This window comes from Talaromyces marneffei, chromosome 5, assembly GCF_009556855.1.
Source record: "Talaromyces marneffei chromosome 5, complete sequence".
Taxonomy (NCBI): Eukaryota; Fungi; Ascomycota; class Eurotiomycetes; order Eurotiales; family Trichocomaceae; genus Talaromyces; species Talaromyces marneffei.
Window position 1 is genome coordinate 3,275,119 of NC_072352.1, and position 18,761 is coordinate 3,293,879.

The 18,761-nt window shown below is 46.6% G+C and overlaps 6 protein-coding genes across 6 annotated transcripts; 3 read left to right on the forward strand and 3 right to left on the reverse strand.

The window, feature by feature from the left end:
• Positions 1 to 221: 221 nt before the first annotated feature.
• Positions 222 to 2,652, forward strand: EYB26_007505 (uncharacterized protein; the record flags this gene model as incomplete). Its single annotated transcript, XM_054266771.1, has 4 exons — positions 222 to 605; positions 674 to 851; positions 913 to 1,998; positions 2,057 to 2,652. 4 exons carry the CDS (start codon positions 222 to 224, stop codon positions 2,650 to 2,652), a joined length of 2,244 nt encoding a protein of 747 aa, XP_054122746.1.
• A 978-nt stretch (positions 2,653 to 3,630) lies between these two features.
• EYB26_007506 (uncharacterized protein) lies at positions 3,631 to 4,260 on the reverse strand (the record flags this gene model as incomplete). Its single annotated transcript, XM_054266772.1, has 1 exon — positions 3,631 to 4,260. The coding sequence occupies one exon, from the start codon at positions 4,258 to 4,260 to the stop codon at positions 3,631 to 3,633; it is 630 nt and encodes a 209-aa protein (XP_054122747.1).
• Positions 4,261 to 6,715: 2,455 nt separating this feature from the next.
• Positions 6,716 to 7,974, forward strand: EYB26_007507 (uncharacterized protein; the record flags this gene model as incomplete). Its single annotated transcript, XM_054266773.1, has 2 exons — positions 6,716 to 7,050; positions 7,116 to 7,974. The coding sequence occupies 2 exons, from the start codon at positions 6,716 to 6,718 to the stop codon at positions 7,972 to 7,974; spliced, it is 1,194 nt and encodes a 397-aa protein (XP_054122748.1).
• An 887-nt stretch (positions 7,975 to 8,861) lies between these two features.
• Positions 8,862 to 9,968, reverse strand: EYB26_007508 (uncharacterized protein; the record flags this gene model as incomplete). The annotated part of the gene is made up of 1 exon (XM_054266774.1): positions 8,862 to 9,968. One exon carries the CDS (start codon positions 9,966 to 9,968, stop codon positions 8,862 to 8,864), a length of 1,107 nt encoding a protein of 368 aa, XP_054122749.1.
• A 126-nt stretch (positions 9,969 to 10,094) lies between these two features.
• Positions 10,095 to 10,748, reverse strand: EYB26_007509 (uncharacterized protein; the record flags this gene model as incomplete). Its single annotated transcript, XM_054266775.1, has 1 exon — positions 10,095 to 10,748. The coding sequence occupies one exon, from the start codon at positions 10,746 to 10,748 to the stop codon at positions 10,095 to 10,097; it is 654 nt and encodes a 217-aa protein (XP_054122750.1).
• Positions 10,749 to 17,090: 6,342 nt separating this feature from the next.
• Positions 17,091 to 18,761, forward strand: EYB26_007510 (uncharacterized protein; the record flags this gene model as incomplete). The annotated part of the gene is made up of 1 exon (XM_054266776.1): positions 17,091 to 18,761. The coding sequence occupies one exon, from the start codon at positions 17,091 to 17,093 to the stop codon at positions 18,759 to 18,761; it is 1,671 nt and encodes a 556-aa protein (XP_054122751.1).

Genomic DNA, 18,761 nt, shown 5'->3' on the forward strand with positions numbered 1-18,761 from the left:
GAGGCCACAATTATACTACATCGTTTTCAACAAGACGTCGTTTCTCAATTTCTGTACAGCTCGATCATTCTGGAAGATACAGACTTTCCTCGGTGTTGATTGGCTAGCTGCTTGATATTTGACTCTTTGGCCACAATTTCTCTATCTCGTAAAGAGGACCAAGCCTGAGAAATTTATCGTATGCGATATCCGAAACTCCAAGTAGACGGCATCTCCATGACATGAACCAGCAACGCTTTGTATCTGCCCTCCGTGAGCTCCTACCATTGAGCGACAATGAGCTGGAACAAGTCATATTATATGCTCGCGGACTCAATGATGCAGAAGCAGCTCAGCACTTAGAAAATTTGCTTGGGAATTCCCCAAAATCGATTGATTTCATCTCATCCTTCCTTGATTCACAAACAGTTGACGATGGTGCTCAAAGTATTCAAGCTACGACTAGTGATCCGGATTCTAAAAAGATGAGACATGATACCGAAGCTCATCCGCCACCATATGCCACAATTTCGGGGTCTCAAACCGTGAGGGGAATAAACCAGTATGCCATTGCTCACCACACGAATGATTTGATTGAAGCGAGCAAGATAAGGGCACAAGACGAGGTTTGACAATATTTCTAAACTACATATCGAGGAAATTATGGTATTCCTGCTAACAATCACATTTGAAGCAAGAAATGATTCAGTTGCTACAACGAGTTCAACAGGAGCATCGCATATACAATAGTGAAATCGAGCCCGAACATGACACGGGTTACCCATGTGACTGCTCTATTCACCAATATAAACTGAAGAAATGGGTCCGACTAGGCATACAGGAAAGATGGGCAAAGGCTGTTATGTATCCAGGTAAACACTCTCTCGGTCACTAGGAAGTTGCTGGGGTTATCTGACCGTTGATGCCCACTAGGAGAGAGGTTCTATAGTGACTGCGTAACCGGTTTGCTATTCGTCACAAATCAGTATCAGTTAGGGGTTGGGTCTCCGTATGGCAGTCAAACAACAACCTACTCACGAGGGCCTACGGCAAGGTATCATGCTCGATTCATTCGTAAAACAAATGAATTGAACCACAGGCTAAATAGAGAAGCCCAAGCCAAGGTTGATGCTATGGAGCCTGAACCCTACTTATGGGATCAACCGGAACTGTCATCTTCAATGGCAGGACTTACTTTGGGTGACCATAAATCCACAGAGAGTGACCGACAATCAATACAAGAGCAAGACGCTAAATATTTAGAAATAGGAAGTGACCCACAGGCTAATACAAAGCCAAAAGCAACGTCTAGACTGGCAAACTTTAGAAAGGCCATCGGCGTCAGATCTACAGAAGAAAGAAAAAATGAGAAATCGAGCGTTCTGCGTGTTGGAATCCTCAAGGAAGAGCTTGGACGGTGGCCAGATAGCCAATGGCGGCAACTAGTGACTGAATACCAAGAGCGAATCGGTATTTCAACGAAGGTTGCCGATCTCCGAACCAATTGTCCTATTCAGTACTTGCACCTACTTAGGGGTGGGTACTTTGAGCCCATCCCTGTGCAATGGGCAACCCACCCATCGAATCCTCTCAAGTTCAGAATAGAAGCGGCATCTGGATGGAGAGGCATTACTCCGTCCTGGAGAGGGTTTGATGACTTGGCAGAAGAACGATTGTATTGGGTGTTGAATCATCGTAAGGGATCGAGCGGAACTAGGATGAAACCGGATTTCATATCCACAATGAATATGGCAAATGAGAGAATGGCTCGAGCAGTAGAGCCACCACCTATTTATTCCTCTGCTGATGACATTTGCAACCTTCAGCATACATCTGGAGGGTACTCCAAACAAGTCATGCAGGCCCCATTTGAACAATACGACCGCCCCGAATTGCCTACGGATGACACGATGATTCTGCTTGATGTTTCCGGTTCCATGAATTTCGATCCTGTTCGTCCAATATACGAGCAATACCTTATTACTCGATACGTAAGAGCTTCCCAACCTAAAAATAAAGGTGAGAGAAAGCCTCCGACGCGTATGGAAAAAAATTCGACTAACTACTGACTCTACAGATGTCGCCAGATCAATTATCCGCCGCTTCACAGAGGCAATATCACATGGCGACCAGCATCATGTAGATGGGTATGATCTTGTCACGTTTGCCAATGAAGCAGAATATATGGGGACTATCAACCAGCGAAACTTTGATGAAGTGTGGCGCAACATAACTTTCGGTGGAAGAACGCGTGTCATGGCAGGGTGGCAGCAGGTTAAAGAATTGCACTTCCAGAAACATTCTCAATCCGCCTATTATCACCCGGTTTATGGATGGAAAGCTGGTCCCGAAACTCCTATGCTGAGATTATTGTTACTCCTAGATGGTGAAGCCGTGGACATGGATGAGTTTGAGCTGGATTTGTTGAGCCTCAATTGGGCGCATGTAACAATCTTCTTGATTGGCGTTGATGGGTGTCCTCATCATCATCGACATGCCAATGAGCTTCAACGAATTAGTGATGTCAACCGGCATGTCTCATTTATTGATGCGCAGGGCAATATTCCAGAGAGATACGTGACACATGAGCTGCTTAAGCGACATCTAGGATATGACTTGTCGATGGACGAGTTTAAACGGATGGAAGGATTACCGTCTTATTCGGAGATTTGACGGTCTCCCTTCCAGAAGACTTATTCATCCGAGGTTTTTCGCGGACGGCCTTGCCTTACTGTATCCTGTTATTTTGCTGCGATTCACTTAATTCTATTCAGTGCAAATAGGCCAATCATCTATGGAGCGTATGCATATACACTGTCTGAGCACTCATGTATATAGAGCGTATATCCTCGCTAGGAATCCTTGAAGATCAAGCGATTATTCTCCTATAATCAAACAATTACTATGATGACCTTTGGTAGATTCCTTCATTCAATTTGTTATAGCAACCGCTACCTACCAATACTCCAAGCGTTCCGTAATCAAATCCCACATTCGGACTCTCGTGCCACACACACCCACGCTCCATACCGAGCTTTACATTTGAGATGTTTGACTGTCTAGATAGTAGATGCTATACTCATAGGACGCTGTACAAGAAATGGGAGTTATGCAAGTTCTAAGGGGAATGTTCACAAATCTATAGAACGAACCAACATAAGCTTCTATATCTAACAGCTTAGGCCGGATAGCTGCCTACAAAACTATCTTTCACTCAATAACTTTAAAGTTCAATATACGTATATTACTAGAAACCCCTTAGATTCTTAGAGAATCATTTCTATTACATTGCGATATAAACGCCAAAGGATACCTATCTATACCGGCACAAGTTTAACTATACACCAAACCTCTCCATAGAGGTCTCGGCCACACTCCTCCACCGCGCCACTCGGTCATTTGCTTGACCCTTTGCACACACCTCCACAATTTCTCGTATCTGATTGACAACATTCTGCATTGACTCTTGCAATTCATTCATTTTCATCTCCTCCAGCATCCACCCCGGCCCCTTTTCGAGACACACCTTCTCAAACAGCGCCTCCATCTGCGTTTGCTCCGCCTTATCCTCTGAACTATTCTTGTAATTCCACAGAAATGCGTGCGGCGGATTTCATCGCGGTGCCGGTACTACGCTGCTGAACTCCTAGTCTAGTATAGCGGTGATTGGTATCCTGGCTCCTCGGGGTCACACATGATGTTCCCGAGATGCAAGTCCTTATGCGCGAATACATAAACGACGCGATTGAGCTGGTCTTTAAATGCAGGCTGCTCTAGCGTGACGATAAGAGATTGCAGCCGAGATACCGTGTCTCGGTAGGGTTCGAGTAAAGGATGTACATTTATTGCGTGGATGTACCGCTCCAAGCAACCGACATTGAATGCTACGTAACTTGTAAATCCCTCCACAGGTATAGGGTTGATCATGTCTAATATCTCATGCATTTCGGGAGAAGGCCAGTACTTCTCAAGATCCGGCACCTGCCAAAAGAATTCGTCAATGGGTGGCCCGCATACGCTTTCGCCATTGCCGTGGAGAGTAAGCCCACCCACGTACCCATCTTTCCAAGGGTGTAAATACAACTCAATCAAATAGTCTGTCAGTTGGCGGACCATATTGGTTTTTGTCTCCATAGATAGCTTGTCATAGATTTGGTCAACGCTGACACCAGGGGCCCTTTCAAGTAGAGTGAATTCATGCCCGATGAGGTTGTTTTCGGTGGCATCGTAGCGCACGATGCCTGGGACGGGGATGTGTGTATGCTTGCGTGCCCAGTTCATCGCGCCAACCTCATTGAGAGTCTTGATACCTGGAAGCTGCCGTCCCGACACGGGGTCAGCGAGCCATCTGTTTCGGTGCGTGCCGAGATGCTTGATGCATCCGAAGCAGAAAAACGAATGAGATATATTGAGTGATATGCGGCAGCAAGTCGCAGTGGCTCAATAGAAGTGGGTTTGTGGAGATTCAGAGAGAGAATGAATTGAGTGACAGTGTCTGCTGTCAGGGTGTGGGGCAGGCAGCTGCTTTCGTTAGGCATACTCTGGTGAGTGGTAAGTAGTGATGAGAGATGGTTTGGTGAACAGCAGGCCGATAGGGATCGTACTCCCGTATGATGTAAGTATTGAGAGCCAAATAAGAGATGGCACCGAGCTTTAACTTTTAAGAATCCGAGTGGGACGCGTATTGTACAGGTATTGTATTCTCTAGCATAGGTTGTCCAAGACTGTGCACTATTTTAGGGGTTCCCGCCGAATCTCCACTACCTATGTATACGTAGCAGTTCTCGCGTCAAAATAAGCTTACCAATACCATCACTCGAGATGAAGTTATAGTGTATACAATTGTTACCACACTGGCCATAATACTTTAAAGCGTCTGGCTCTTATTGTTAAATACCAATTAATTCATAGACACCTGATGTGACAGCCGTACGGTAAGCTATCACCAAGGCGCCGTGACGGAGGCTCTCGGCAGAGCTGATAGGGCTGAGGAGGGTATTCCCGTCGATAGGGCTTCGAACCCTGACAGTGCCATATTGGGATTGCTCCTTGAGCGGTGCCTAGTTGGGAAAGGCCCTCACACAAAGGAAGGCATAAATATCCTTTGCCAGGCGGATAGCTTCTTTTTCTTCTTTCCTTTTCTTCTCCATGCTTGATATTGCCTATAGACCCGGTGCACCTAGATAGCTCAATCCATGGTTTTTGTAACGGAGCGAGGATATCAATGTAAAACGTATGGCATAGAAAACTAACAAGACGTGAGCTGAAGAAAAGAACTATCTAACATGGGGATCAGGCCTCTATTTATGCCTGCGCAGGCTTGCTCCAGGGCATGATTCCTGACGGAGCAGGCCTGCAAATCCGTACAAAGATCTAACAACGAAAGCATACAATAAAGCAATAAACAAAGCTCTCCGTGAAGCTATTCCCAGGACGTGAAACTCATAGAACAAAGATCCTCCGGGGATTCATTGGTGTCTTGAAACCTCACTGCTTTCGCCTTCTTTGGGGTATTAGCCTGGAACGGAGTTGGATCCGTGACATAAGGGAAATGTCTGTACGGTACTCTCGTATTTTAAACGAATAAGCCTCACTCTCACATGATAAGAGATGAGGAATCAGCGTGCATGCAATACGGTTGGCCCTATGAGATCTATCTATTATCACAAAGGACTCGATGGAGGCTCATTTAATGATATAACCTGATTGACACAGATTAGGATTAAGTTGTTTCACTAATTCTATGGTTGAGGTTGTTCCATGCTGAGTTGCACGTTGTAACTAAGTTAACTAACTATCATCGTTTAGTCATCACCCGACCACAGAAAGGCGACTGCAATCTTTAAGATATGCGCGAATAGGAGGTTCCAGAGTATCTTAGCAGTTAATGCATCCTAGAGTGGGATGAAATAAGTTTCCGCACCCCAAATACCCGTAATATCCGCACAAGCCGTAGGACATCCGTGGATATCGCCATTTGTCCCGGCGATTGATACATTTCAATGTTACATTACTTATCATGCACTCATAGGAAGCATCTACTGAGTCTCGATTGGTCATGCTGGCCATTGAACCCCACTAATCGGATCCACACCTCCACTCACTCCACTCAGTATCCCCTACGACATACCGTAGAGTCTTAGCCAGCGGAGATGAATGTGAAGTTGAACCCTTTTATACTATACTACCTACTTTACGAGTCTAAACCAACCGGGACCAGTCTTTGGCGATGGTTATTGAGCCTCGGGATTTAGGGCGAGTTTAACGATCCATAAGCTTTATGCATGATAAAGCATGATAGCATTCGAGGGATCTGCGTGACTTAGAACATTGCCGCATCTGCTTTTTGAAACCTCAATGCTATGGACAAGTCACAGCCAGGTAGGATCTAGGCGATTCGCTGAGCTCTTAATTGTTTCCTGATTTGCTATTATCTACTTGACACTGTTTCTAAAGGTACCACATATGACGATGACAGGCATCCACGTTTCTCACTCTTTGGACCTTGGTGATGTTTCATACCTCGGTCGAACGTTCCTTGATTGACATGGTAAGGTTTCCTTGCCAGAAAGGCATCATAAACAAACTAAAGATGACGGAAACAAAGATACATTGTTATTCATCTATTGATACGTGATGGGCCATTATTGGATTATCGTCGTGATCAAAATAGTATAAATATAAAGTGACGTTCATTCAATCAATTAGTCCATCACTCAATCTCATCTTTATCAAAATGGTTAACTACAAGACAATAGTTGGCTCTGTCTTAGCCCTCCCGGCCCTTGCTTCTGCCGTCCCCACCCCAGTACCCCCCCTTAGCCCCAGCAGGACCTTCACTGCTAAACAGGTTCTTATTGGGAACTCTACCGCCAACCCCGTGGGTGAATATCTCCGGGCTCTTGCAAAATACGGTGCTCATGTTCCTGATCCAGTCCTCGCTGCTCCCATCTCTAATCAGACTGGCTCTGTTATCACCAAGCCCTCTAAATATGATATGGAATATGCCACTCCTGTGTTAGTTGGTAACAGTACCCTGCTTCTTGACTTTGACACTGGTTCCTCTGAACTGTATGTATTTAAATATACTTACCTCAATACTCCGTACTCATATGGATGATAGCTAACTGGTATAGATGGGTCTTTATCAATGAAACAAAAGGCCGTGGATCCCATAACACATATGACCATAGAACTGGCACCTTGTTCCCTAATGCCACCTGGCATGTCACCTATGGAGACTACAGCTATGCTAAAGGTATTGTCTACTGGGACACGGTTAATATTGGCGGCGTTATCGCTCCTAACCAGACTGTTGAGGCCGCTCTACAAGTTAGCGAGTCGTTCATCCGTGACCTTAATAACGATGGCCTCGTTGGATTAGCGTTTCCTAATATCAACATGATCTCCCCCGGGCCGCAAAATACCTTCTTTGCTAACGTTATGGATACTCTTGCCAAACCTGTCTTTGCTGTTACCCTCAAGCACCAAGCTCCTGGCTCCTATGACTTTGGTTTCGTCGATAAAGACAAGTTCAAAGGCGAACTTATATACAAGCCCGTTCGAAATGAGACTGGATTTTGGACGTTTATGAATGATGGATTCTGTATTGTGAAATGCGGTTTAACGCCGACTGGCAGGCCATTCAGGGGTATTGTCGACACTGGTACTAGTCTCCTCATCCTCGATGATGATATCGTCATGGCCTATTACAGATACGTTTCCACTTCCCGTTTCTCCCCCATGTGGGGTGGTGTGATCTTTAACTGCAATTCCAAACTTCCTGCCTTCATTGTTAAGGTTGATGACTACCTTGCTAGAGTTCCTGGTAATCTCATAAGGTATGCTTCCCTTGGCGACGGCACTTGCTTCGGCGGTATACAGTCCAATCATGGCCTTCCCCTTAACATTCTCGGTGATGTTTTCCTCAAGAGCCAATTCGCTGTTTTCGTCGGTAAGCCAAATCCCATGATTGGTTTGGCTGCTCAGGCTTAAACTTTTACTGTCGGCAAGTTGAAACAACTTATAGATAACGGCAGGCTTCAGAAGACAGCATAGGTGTCACAGTCACTCCACAGGAGGTCAGACACACAAAGGATATGCAATAATCCTATTGTCGGTTCTACACGGTCCAAGATCACAAATAATAGATTAGTGTAAGGGTAGTCTAATGGAGCCTACTGAGTTAATTGTTGACTAGATCCCACCAGGATTGTCAATTTGTGTCTATATGTTAGAGAGGACTAGTAGTAGTATAGCGCAGGCTAGGGTTATTATGTGGATAATTGATAAATGTATCTCTTCTATCGAAACCTCCAAATTAAGTCTATATATTATGATATATATTTTAATAATAAGTTATAAATTTATATGGACTAAAAATTAGATATATCTCAAATACTAGTAAACGAAGATTAATGGTATTTGGGTGGTGGGAGGGTTATTGCTAGAACTTGATATACTCTAGATCTTATGGATAGAGAGAGAAGAAAATTGAAATCTAGTATGTATTCCTAAAGTTTAGGTATGATTGTAAAGTAGCTATTTGCTACCTTCTAAAATCTCCTCCAAATCGTAGCTCAATACATGTCCCAAGCGTGGTGTAACGATGCTCATTCCTAACTAGCTAGGGTAGCCTGTTGACTGAGAAACTACGTATGAGGAAGGAAAGAAGAGAAATATCCACCACCGCTCGCTAACAGCCTTTTATACGCGCACTAAAGGACTCAGCGGTGCCTAATTAGGAAACCCTGAGGACAAAGAATAACTCTTGTTACGGCTTCTCAACTAGGGCTTAGGGTTCCGTCACGGGACCGCTGAGTCCTCTGTCCGCGTATCGCCAAGTCCGTCACATTACCCTCCCCTTCAGAAGGCGCTTGCCCTCAAGCGCGTAAATCCTCTTCAAGCCATTGTTCCAAGAGCTCCGGTGGACCAGGCTTTTCTGGATATCTATTGTGGAATTCCTGTAGGCGTCGGGGTGCGTTGCTAAAGTTCTCCGCTGGATACCACTTGGGATCAGGATCATGTCCTAACCACTGTACTCGATAGTACAGCTTCTTCCACCTAACTCTGGAGTCAAGAATCTCATGCACTTCCCATTCCTGATCACCGTTGACCAGCACCGGTGGTGAAGAATCGATCACCTGTCCTGGCAGCGGTTCCGTCCGGGTTGCTAACCGGAGCTTGTCTGGGGAGAAGACTGGATGGACATTCATTCCTTCAGGCAAGTTCAACTTGAACGAGTTACCAACCTTCTCAATTATCTTGTAAGGTCCTTCTGCTTGGTGACCTAGCTTGCGGCTCGGTCGACCGGTACTCCAGTTCCGATTGGTCACCATGACATCGTCTCCAACCTCGAAATCTACCTCCCGACGATGTTTATCCGCTTGAGCTTTCTGGCGCAGCTGAGAGTTGAGTATATTACTCCGAGCGAACTCCCAAATCTTATGCATGCGGTTAACCCACTCCCGGCCTTCCTGCTCATTAATGGTAAGGCGCTGAGGCGACTCCGGTTCTTTCCAATCGAACGACACACGAGGTTGAAAACCCTTCTCAATCATAAATGGAGACAGACCCGTTGTCTCTTGCGGAAGCACTGCCGCGGCGAAGTCAATGATCGGCAGCCACTCAGACCAGTCGTCTTGGAAGTAGCTGACGTACGGACGAAGACGTTGTGATAGGTACTGGTTGGCGATCTCGGTTTGACCATCTGTCTGCGCATGGTCCGCGGTCGATAGGACAATTTGAATTCCTAATATCTTACAGACTTCGCCCCAAAATTCCGAGACAAATTGCGGTCCTCTGTCCGACACAATGGTATCTGGGGGACCCGTACGCCGATAGAGATGCAGCACCCATAACCGAGCGAGGTCCTTGGCCGTCACCGTCTTGTGACAAGGGATTGATATAGGGATCTTGCTGAACCGGTCCACCACCACAAACACCGTGTCGTAGCCGTTACGGTCCGTCGGATAAGTCATAAAATCCATTGAGAGGTGTTGCCAGGGTCTGGTCGGAACTGGCAATGGCTTCAATAATCCTGGGGGTAGGTCCCGACGTGTGTTTGTTCGCTTACACGTCATACAGTTATCCATATAGCAGTCTACATCCTTGCTCTATGTATCCCAGTAGAAGCGCTCTTTGACTAAAATCCTCATCTTGTTCTTTCCAGGATGCGCGGTGGACGGCTGACGATGAATCACGTCTAATAACCTAGCCCGTAGGTCTCCATCATCTGGCACGTACAACCGGTCTTGATATAGGAGTCTGCCATTTGATATTGACCAGTCCTTTCGCTCAGAGGCCACTACTTCCCATTTCTCTAATAGTGCCGCTTCTCGGTTAGCCAGGGTTACTCTAGAGAGGATGTCCACTGATGTCTCTATAGCTGCGACAGTTGAGAGTCCTAATTCTTCTACTATCTCAGTGTCCAGAACTTCTTGTGGGAGTAGGGTTTGGTGTCGATGATCAAGATTCCTTTCCACTACTGCGCCTTCTCGGCGGGTCAATGTATCTGCCAGGACGTTTACCCTACCGGGTCGATACTTCAGGACGAAGAAGTAATCGTGGAGAAATTCACACCAGCGGGCTTGCCGAGCGTTCAACTTCTTTGAAGTCATGAAATACTCCAATGCTCTATGATCTGACAGTATCTTGAATCGATCCTCACGCTGCAATCCAACGAGCTCTGGTCTCCATTCTTCCAACGCACTTATGATTGCTAACATCTCTTTGTCGTGGATATCGTAGTTTAACTCTGCTGACTGCATTGTATGAGAATAATAAGCAACAGGGTGCCATTCACTGTCCTCTTAAAGCTAAGATAATACAGCAGCCACTACTCTATCTGAAGCGTCAGTTTCCACTCGAGTCGGTAGATTTAGCTGGTAATAGGCCAATACTGGTGCGCTGACTAGGTGCTCCTTCAGTCTATCGAACGCTTCCTGACACTTAGATCCCCATAGGAACGGGGTGTCAAGACGTGTGAGTCGGTATAATAGTGCTACAATTCGGCTGTATGCTTTGATAAACTTCCGATAGAAGTTGCAGAACCCTAGAAACGACTGAACTCCTTGGACGGTATTCGGAACTGACCATGCGACGATAGCTTCAATCTTTGAAGGGTCAACTTTGATTCCATCTGGTGTCACGATAAAGCCAAGATACTTTGTCGAGGCGACGTGGAATTCACACTTATAGATAGCCGCCTGTAATCCAGCTTCTCGCAACCGTTCTAGCACCTTTTTAACATGGGCCTCATGTGACGGCCGGACGTGAAGTTATTCGGAAGCAAGTGCGGTTTGACGTTCGCGCGGTTGCGGAGACGGAGAAACGCAGTCCCGACCACGTGAATCCAGAGCACGCGGGTAGGGCTGCGGGAAGAGGGTTATTACTGTCACGTGAGCACGCCACGGATATTGTCGGATTGGAGGGGTTATTCCAGGCCAATCCTGAATAGTTGCTTACAAGAAAGGTGAAAGAATAAGTGACTAGCAAGATTGTATCTGTTTTTCTCTCTCTGTCTGTCTGAATACATGAGGTTCCAAAGCCGGGTTTTTATAGACATCTGGTGAGCTGGTTTTATCGAATCCGGCATGTAGGGTTGACATCATTTGTGACCTATCATGAGGGGTAAAATTGGGGGCTATAAAGTAGAGCTTCTGATTGACTGCCTCATTTGACTGCCTCTGGATATCCGGATTATCTGACAGCTATCCCACGGAGTAAACTTGAGACATTTCTCTTACACATAACGGTTTCGGATTGATCACTTCATTCGATGGCTTCATTGGAAAGCCAGCTTATCTGACAGTAATTGTCGGCAAGTTGATATTGGAGTTTTTTACCACTAGCACAAAACAGGTGAAGTTCGAATCTATGGGTGGAAAATCCTTGTCATCTTGATCCCTTCCCTCTATCATTTCTAGCTGAGATTCCTGTCCCTTTTATATATGCGAATCCCATACAAATAATCGACTGTGATTCTTTCAATCTGTGTGTCAAATGGTATGCCTCATAATGTGTCATAATGGGTCATATGGTGTTGTGAATATAGCGTATTTTATGTCAAATAGATTCACGCGCTATATCCTTTCTTAGCGTAGCGGTAAAATATGGCCAACACACCCCCCCACGAATGGAAGGTTTGAAGCTTTTATTCGTGTATCAAAGTGGTGATATCCACTAATCCTTGGTGTTGACGCCAATCCAAATATGCCTGGCCGTGAAGAATCTTTGTGAAGCCATCCGCAATCATTTCCTTGGTGCCTACCCATTCGACACGCAGTCGGTTGCACCTAATCTCCTGTCGAAGCCAGTGATGGTAAATATCCACATGTTTGAGATTGGTGCGGAACTGAGGATCCTCGGCCGTCAATAGTAAAATTGTTTGCTTGTTGTCGCACTGGATGCAGAGTTCTCGATCAGGCGTATATCCAATCGATTTGAACACACGTTTCCACACATGAAGCCTTTTTGCAGCTTCTGTAATAGCGCGAAGTTCGGCTTCGGTGGTTGACGTCGTAACCAAGCGCTGCTTTGTGGCCCTCCAGTCAATGGGGCCCCCGTATAACATAACCAAATAACCCTCGGAGCTTGTGCGGTCGTCATTGTCGCCGAATGAAGCATCTGATGCGCATATAAAGGCGTCTATCCCCGGTTTCTTTGGTGGTGAGTACTCAATAGCGAGGAATCGAGTGGTGTAGAGATATTGGATCACATGCCTGATTTGCTGAAAATGGGCCTTATTCGGATTTTTGGTGTGCTTCGCCAGTTCATTGACAGCCTTGGCAACGTCGGGCCTAGTCATGATAGCAGCGTACAGGGCAGATCCAACGAGCTCTTGGTAAGCGTGGATCTCAGTGTTCGTTGCTTCTCCGGTTGAAGCCTCAATCTTGGCGGATATAGGTGTCAGGATAGGTTTTGTGGTGTTGCACTTGAAACGTTCAGCGATCTTGATGATGTATGAATCCTGACAGAGCCAGATTTTGCGCTGGGCGCGATCCCTAGTGATCCTAATATTGAGAAACCATTCAAATTTGTCCATTTTGCGCAGTTCGTAAGCGTCATTGAGTCCTTTCTCAATTTCTTCAAATTCTGCCTGTTTTTGGCCTTTGTCGTAAAACACCAATATGTCGTCGACGAAGAACAGTAGTATAACGCCATTCTTCACAAATAAACACTCCTCATCTGGGATTTGTGAGAATCCTAAGCCAAGCAGGGTTCTAGTGAGTTCAAGTTGCCATAATCTTGGGCTCCTGCGTAGGCCGTAGAGCGCACGCTTCAGCTTCATAACCTTGCCAGCTTCTCTGAAGCCATCCGGAAAATATGTGTAGACGTCCTCATCCAATTCGCTGTTAACGAAGGCGTTGACAGCGTCAAATTGTACAATCTCGAGGTCAAATACGGCGGCGAGCGACATCATCATGCGGAAATTTCTTGAAGCCAAAGTTGCAGCTCGTGTAGGAAGCTCGTTGGCGTCCTGCAGGTCTCCTCGTACGCAAATTCTTGCTTTGAATTTGGCAAGCTTGCCATGTTTGTCAAATTTGTATTTGAAAACCCACGTTAGCGGTAAGATCTGTATATTCCGGGGTCTAGGAACGAACTCGAATGTGCCCTTTTGCTTCAATTTAGTAAATTCGTCGGTTGCAGCGTGAGTAAATTGCTTGACAAAAGGATGGCGCTGTAAAGAACCCCAATTTTTTGGTTCTGGCGGTAAATCTGGTGTTGAGGTCCAATTTTCGACCTTTTCTTGAGCTGCCAAAAAGGTGTAAGCCAGCGTAGAGTCTTGCAACAACTTTTGCCTAGCGAATAAGGCGCGAGCTTCCTTTCTCTGCCTTTTTGTCGTACTTAGCAGGCTTTCTGGGCTATGTGCTCTTTTTGAGGCTATTCGCACCCTTGGAGTAGTGAGGATATTCTCCTGGGATAGGTCAGCGCTGATGTCCTGAGCCTTTGGAGCGCTATTGCTCGTGATTGGCTGGTTGCCTTGCTCGCTGCTGCCTAGAACGTTTGATTGCCTATTTTAGCGATTTGTGAAGCTGTTGCTGCTGCCTAGAGTGCTTTCCTGCCTCTTTTGGACGTTTGTTGGCGAGGTATTGATCTTTTCTGGGTTGCCCGGTAACCCCTCTTGCCTTCTCAGGACGTTTGTTAGCGGGGAGAGCTCTTCTGGAGGTGTTGGAAGACTATTTTTGACGTCATCTGGATCAAAAGGAGCTTTCTGATTGGTGGGAGTAGATATTCGGGGCAACTGTCTTTGTGGAATATCAGTTGATCTGGATCTAATTGGGATATCCCCTTCTTCAATATCCTTATCCTCATACTCGTCTCCAGGCTCAGCTTCTTCTTCTTCTTCTTCTATATTCACCTCTACTCCCCCAGTTGACTCAATATCTTCTTGATCCACCAATATATCTTCATAAACGGCTGATTCTTGCTCTTTTTGAGCTTCATATTCTTGTTCTTCAGCGTCGATTTCCATTTCTTGTGAATATTTTGGTGGTTGTTGTTCAATTTCTATGGATTCAGGCTTTTCAGCCATCGGTTGATCCATATTTTGTGTGTTTCCCCCTGATATTGGTGAGAAGCGGCTAACAAAGGGTTGTAGGTGTATGTTCTCATCGACTGAGCCATATATAACGTCGTCGTCAGTATCCTCAAGATTTCCCCAATCGGCGTTGTCGATATATGTTGGAACGCCATTTTTAATGATCTCTCTGGCAAAAGGATGCTTCGGATCATACCTCTTTGTCTCGTCAAAAATTACGTCTCTGGCACGAATCACCCTGAATCCTTTAGGGTGATCTACCCAGATTTGCCAAATATTGTGAGCTTCATATCCCACTAGATATCCGATTTGAGCACGAGCTGCCATTTTCTGACTTTTCTTGTTCTTAATCCTTACATAGGCCTTCGCACCGAACACGAACAAATTTCCGACATACGGCTTCTTTCCATATGCTATTTCATATGGGGTTTTCCAGTTCAAGGCCTTGGTTGGGGTCCGGTTAATGGTGTGTATCGATGCCTTCATTGCGTAGGGCCATAACACAAAGGGTATGTTGGCTTCCTGAATCTTGTGTCTGGCTCGCTTGGTAATGAGGCCTCCAGCTCGCTCACTAGGTCCATTCTGCTCAGGTGTGTCAGGAACGGTCACATACAACAGCGTATGGCGGCCATTGCACCAGGTTCTGAACGCTAGTCCATTGAGTGAAGACTCTCCGTCGGTGTGGACTACCTCGACATGTGTCCTAAAGGTATGTTCAATCTTTTCAATTATTGCTTTCATATCTGCAACAACTGCTTTCGAATCTACAGTCGCTAACGCGTGGAATTTGGCAAATGGGCACACAGCGTGAAGCGCATATTGCTCCCTGGTTATCGCTTGTGTCATGACAATAATATCCACGAACAAGGTATGGAACGCTCGATTTGGTTTTGGTATCGGGACTCTGCTGACCTGCCTCTTATTGTCGTTCATAGCACAAATTTCGCACTTTTCTTGAAGGTCGTCCTCATTCTTACCGTGCAATTCAGATGTAGTGACGATTGCTCCTTCTATGGCGTCCTCTAGCTTCTTGATAGCTTTGAGCGAGACATGGCCATATCGTTTGTGCCAGGCTAGTGCGGAGTCCTTGAGCGTGGTTTTTTCAAATGAACTAAATGCTAATTCATTTCGCAGAGGGGGATTGGAGCTGGGCTTTGCGTTCCATTTCACGAAGTAAAGGCTCCCATCCCATTCGACATTGCACAAATCCGCTTCAGTGCGTTCGCTCCAGAGTCGCCTGTTCTTGGCGTCATATAGGATCCCATTTCTTTGAAGAAGGCTCACGGATATAAGGTTAGTATGCATGCCTTTCACATACCAGACCTTCTTTAGTAGTATTCCTTTCTTTTTGATTATGTCATTGACTGGTTCGGTAGGAAATAGGTTCATCGTTCCAGGTCCGACCATTTTTACTCGACTATTGCCGACTAGCAACCAGCGTTCTTCGGTTCCCATATTAAGAAGATTGTCAATATTATTGGTAACATGCGCCGAAGATCCCGTATCGAGGATAAAGCTGTTTTTGAAATCCTCACTCTGTTCCGTGGCTGACATGCTTGTGTCGATAGCAACACCGCAGTATGGATTGTCGTCCCATGCTGAATTCGCTCGTTCCTCCTCGTCGCCCTTTTCATTAGAGCTTTCTGAACCGGCGGCTTTCTTCTGTTCCTTGGCCTTAATATTGAGCTGTTCCTTTACCCATCTCAACTTTCTGGCTTTAGGATTCTTTTGCTTTTCTAGTTCGACGAAACGCTGTTGGATTTTGGGATTTGGTTTCCAATCAGTGGTACGTTTCTCCGGATTCACATATAGGCATTCTTCAAATCCGTGTTCTTTCCCGTCCAAGCATTTTATTGGACGTGCATCATTTGATTCATTCCCTTGCTGATCCGATTTACCAGCGAGGCTGGCCATAGCCATATCACGATTGGAAGCTTGCTGGGGCTTAGGAGCGTTCTCCGCCCAGGTGTCGAAAACCTCAATGATTCTGTCAACTGTTGGGGCTTGAATTAAGCCACTCGTTTCCAAATCCAGGTCGAATTCAAGCATACGGTTGCTCCATATATCATGGAACTTAGGTATAACATGTTCAGATGCAGCAATGAAGTCTCTTGTTAACTGTTCTTCAGAGACCCCACGGAAGCCACAGAGCCTCATATCCATGATAAGATCTCTCCATTTTTGTGAAAGATCTTTGGGTTTTATGCCTCGTTTTGGCATGCTCAATTCGCGGTGTTTTTTAGTAAGTCTCGCTGTTTCCTGATTTGGTTTTGGTGCAAGATTTCTGCGCAAGATCTCTACTGGGTTAATTGTCGAACGGATCCCGTCGGGATCGTCAATTTGCGTCCGTGCGCACCCTATAACCCTAGAATTGTTTAAGGCTAGGGTTGTCGCGTGAAACTGCGTCCCTCCAAATCCCTGAATCAAGTCCGTGCCCGCGTGTAGATCGCATATTGATCTATTGATTCCTGGATTAATCGATCTCAGCTTCACTGAAAACCATAACCAGTTTAATCATTCTTTGATCATACGTATCTATGAAGACATCCAACTTCTTGAATATTATTCAATGACCGCCACCCCCGCTATACTGCCTCAATGGCGTGATCTTCCCGTGTACTGGGACTGGAACTTTCGGCTGCTCATTTGCGAGTCCTGTGGATTTGCCCTAGGTCCTAACCAAGCGAGCAGTCACTTCTGGGAGAAACACCAGGTTTCTGTCGAGCAACGGCACGGTCTAACTGAGTACCTGCGTCAGCATGACTTTCAAGAGCCTGCCAGCGTCGCTCCCCGACCACGAGGGGCCTCAGAACACCCGGCACTGCGGACCTACAATGGCCTAGCTTGCCGCCTATGCGAGACGTACTACACTATAAACCTAGACAATCTCTTAAAGCATCTTCGACATCAGCATCCTGACCGGCCTCGGTCCTCGCGTCGGGCGGTGGATCAACTTTATGACGACGTGTACCTGCAGACGTGGAACCGTCAACTATATTGGATTATCAGTCGCGGCGGTCGTACGCTGCGGTTGGCCCAGGAACGCTCCACCTACGATCATCTGCAGGCTTTACAGGAGCGGGAACGGACCCGGCACGCTGCAATCCAGGCCGCCACCGTACAAGATAGCGGTATAGCCACACGCTCCTTCGAGAGCCTGCGTCCTTGGATAGAACGCACTGGCTGGGAGCAAACCTACGATGGGTTACATCGCGATCTCCTACGGCGATTGACTGAGATGCCTCTTCTATATGACAGCTGTCAGGATCATCGGCTGTGGTCTTCCCCTGGGGAGGCAGATCTTGTGAGTCCAGCTGCAGATGAGCGGGTGATCTGGCGCATTGCGCATGCGGTGGACTCCATGTTGGATCGCTGCGAAGAGACCATGCGGCATACCGGTCGACCCATTCTGTGCTGGCTGCGCACCTTGCAACTGAGCCCCTATTATCCCAAGCCCTTTGTCTTTCTAGCTCGGTCCGCGAGCACATCGCGGTATCGGCGGATCTGGAAACGCTTCATAGTCTTTCTCTTCCGCTGCTTTCGGCTAGGTGCGGAGGTCTGCCGCACACGGCTCCGAATCAAATTTCGGCGTAAACAGTGGGATGTTATCCGCTTAATATGGACCTTCGCCAGTGATTGCAGCGTCAGCTCCTCACTTGGACCCGAACCCTTACATCCGAGGTCACGTCGATCCCAACAGTGGGATGACCATGTTGACTCGATGAGTGGTTCTGATGCAGCCGGTGAATCCAGTAAAGATGATCTTGACGAGGAATGGGACCAGCCGGATGACACGGAGAGCGATAGTGAAGATGTGACTACGGACGACCTCGACAACGAAGCTCGCGAAGGAGCCGGAGCAGCAGAGTCGACCAACCACTTAAGTACCGATTTACTGCCTCCTCCCAGCTTAGAAAAGCTCTTCCAGTTGAATATTATATTTCTTACAGATGAGTTCACGGATGGGCAGCCGTTATCCAGCCTGCTCGTGTACTTTAGTAGAATCTTAGGATTCTCACCCGATGCCCAGTCCTTCCAGCCTGCAAAGTCCTTCACCCCTCATCTATCCGCACTTATCTATATCCAACAGCTATTGTTCTTAGAGTATGCGCTACCGTACCGCGACTACCCAATGATCGGGTGGAATCGTCGACCCCGTCGTTACCACCTCGACCGCCTTAACCCGATTCGCAGTCGATATATGATCGCTGGGGCCTTGACACCCCTCGCGGAGTTCTAG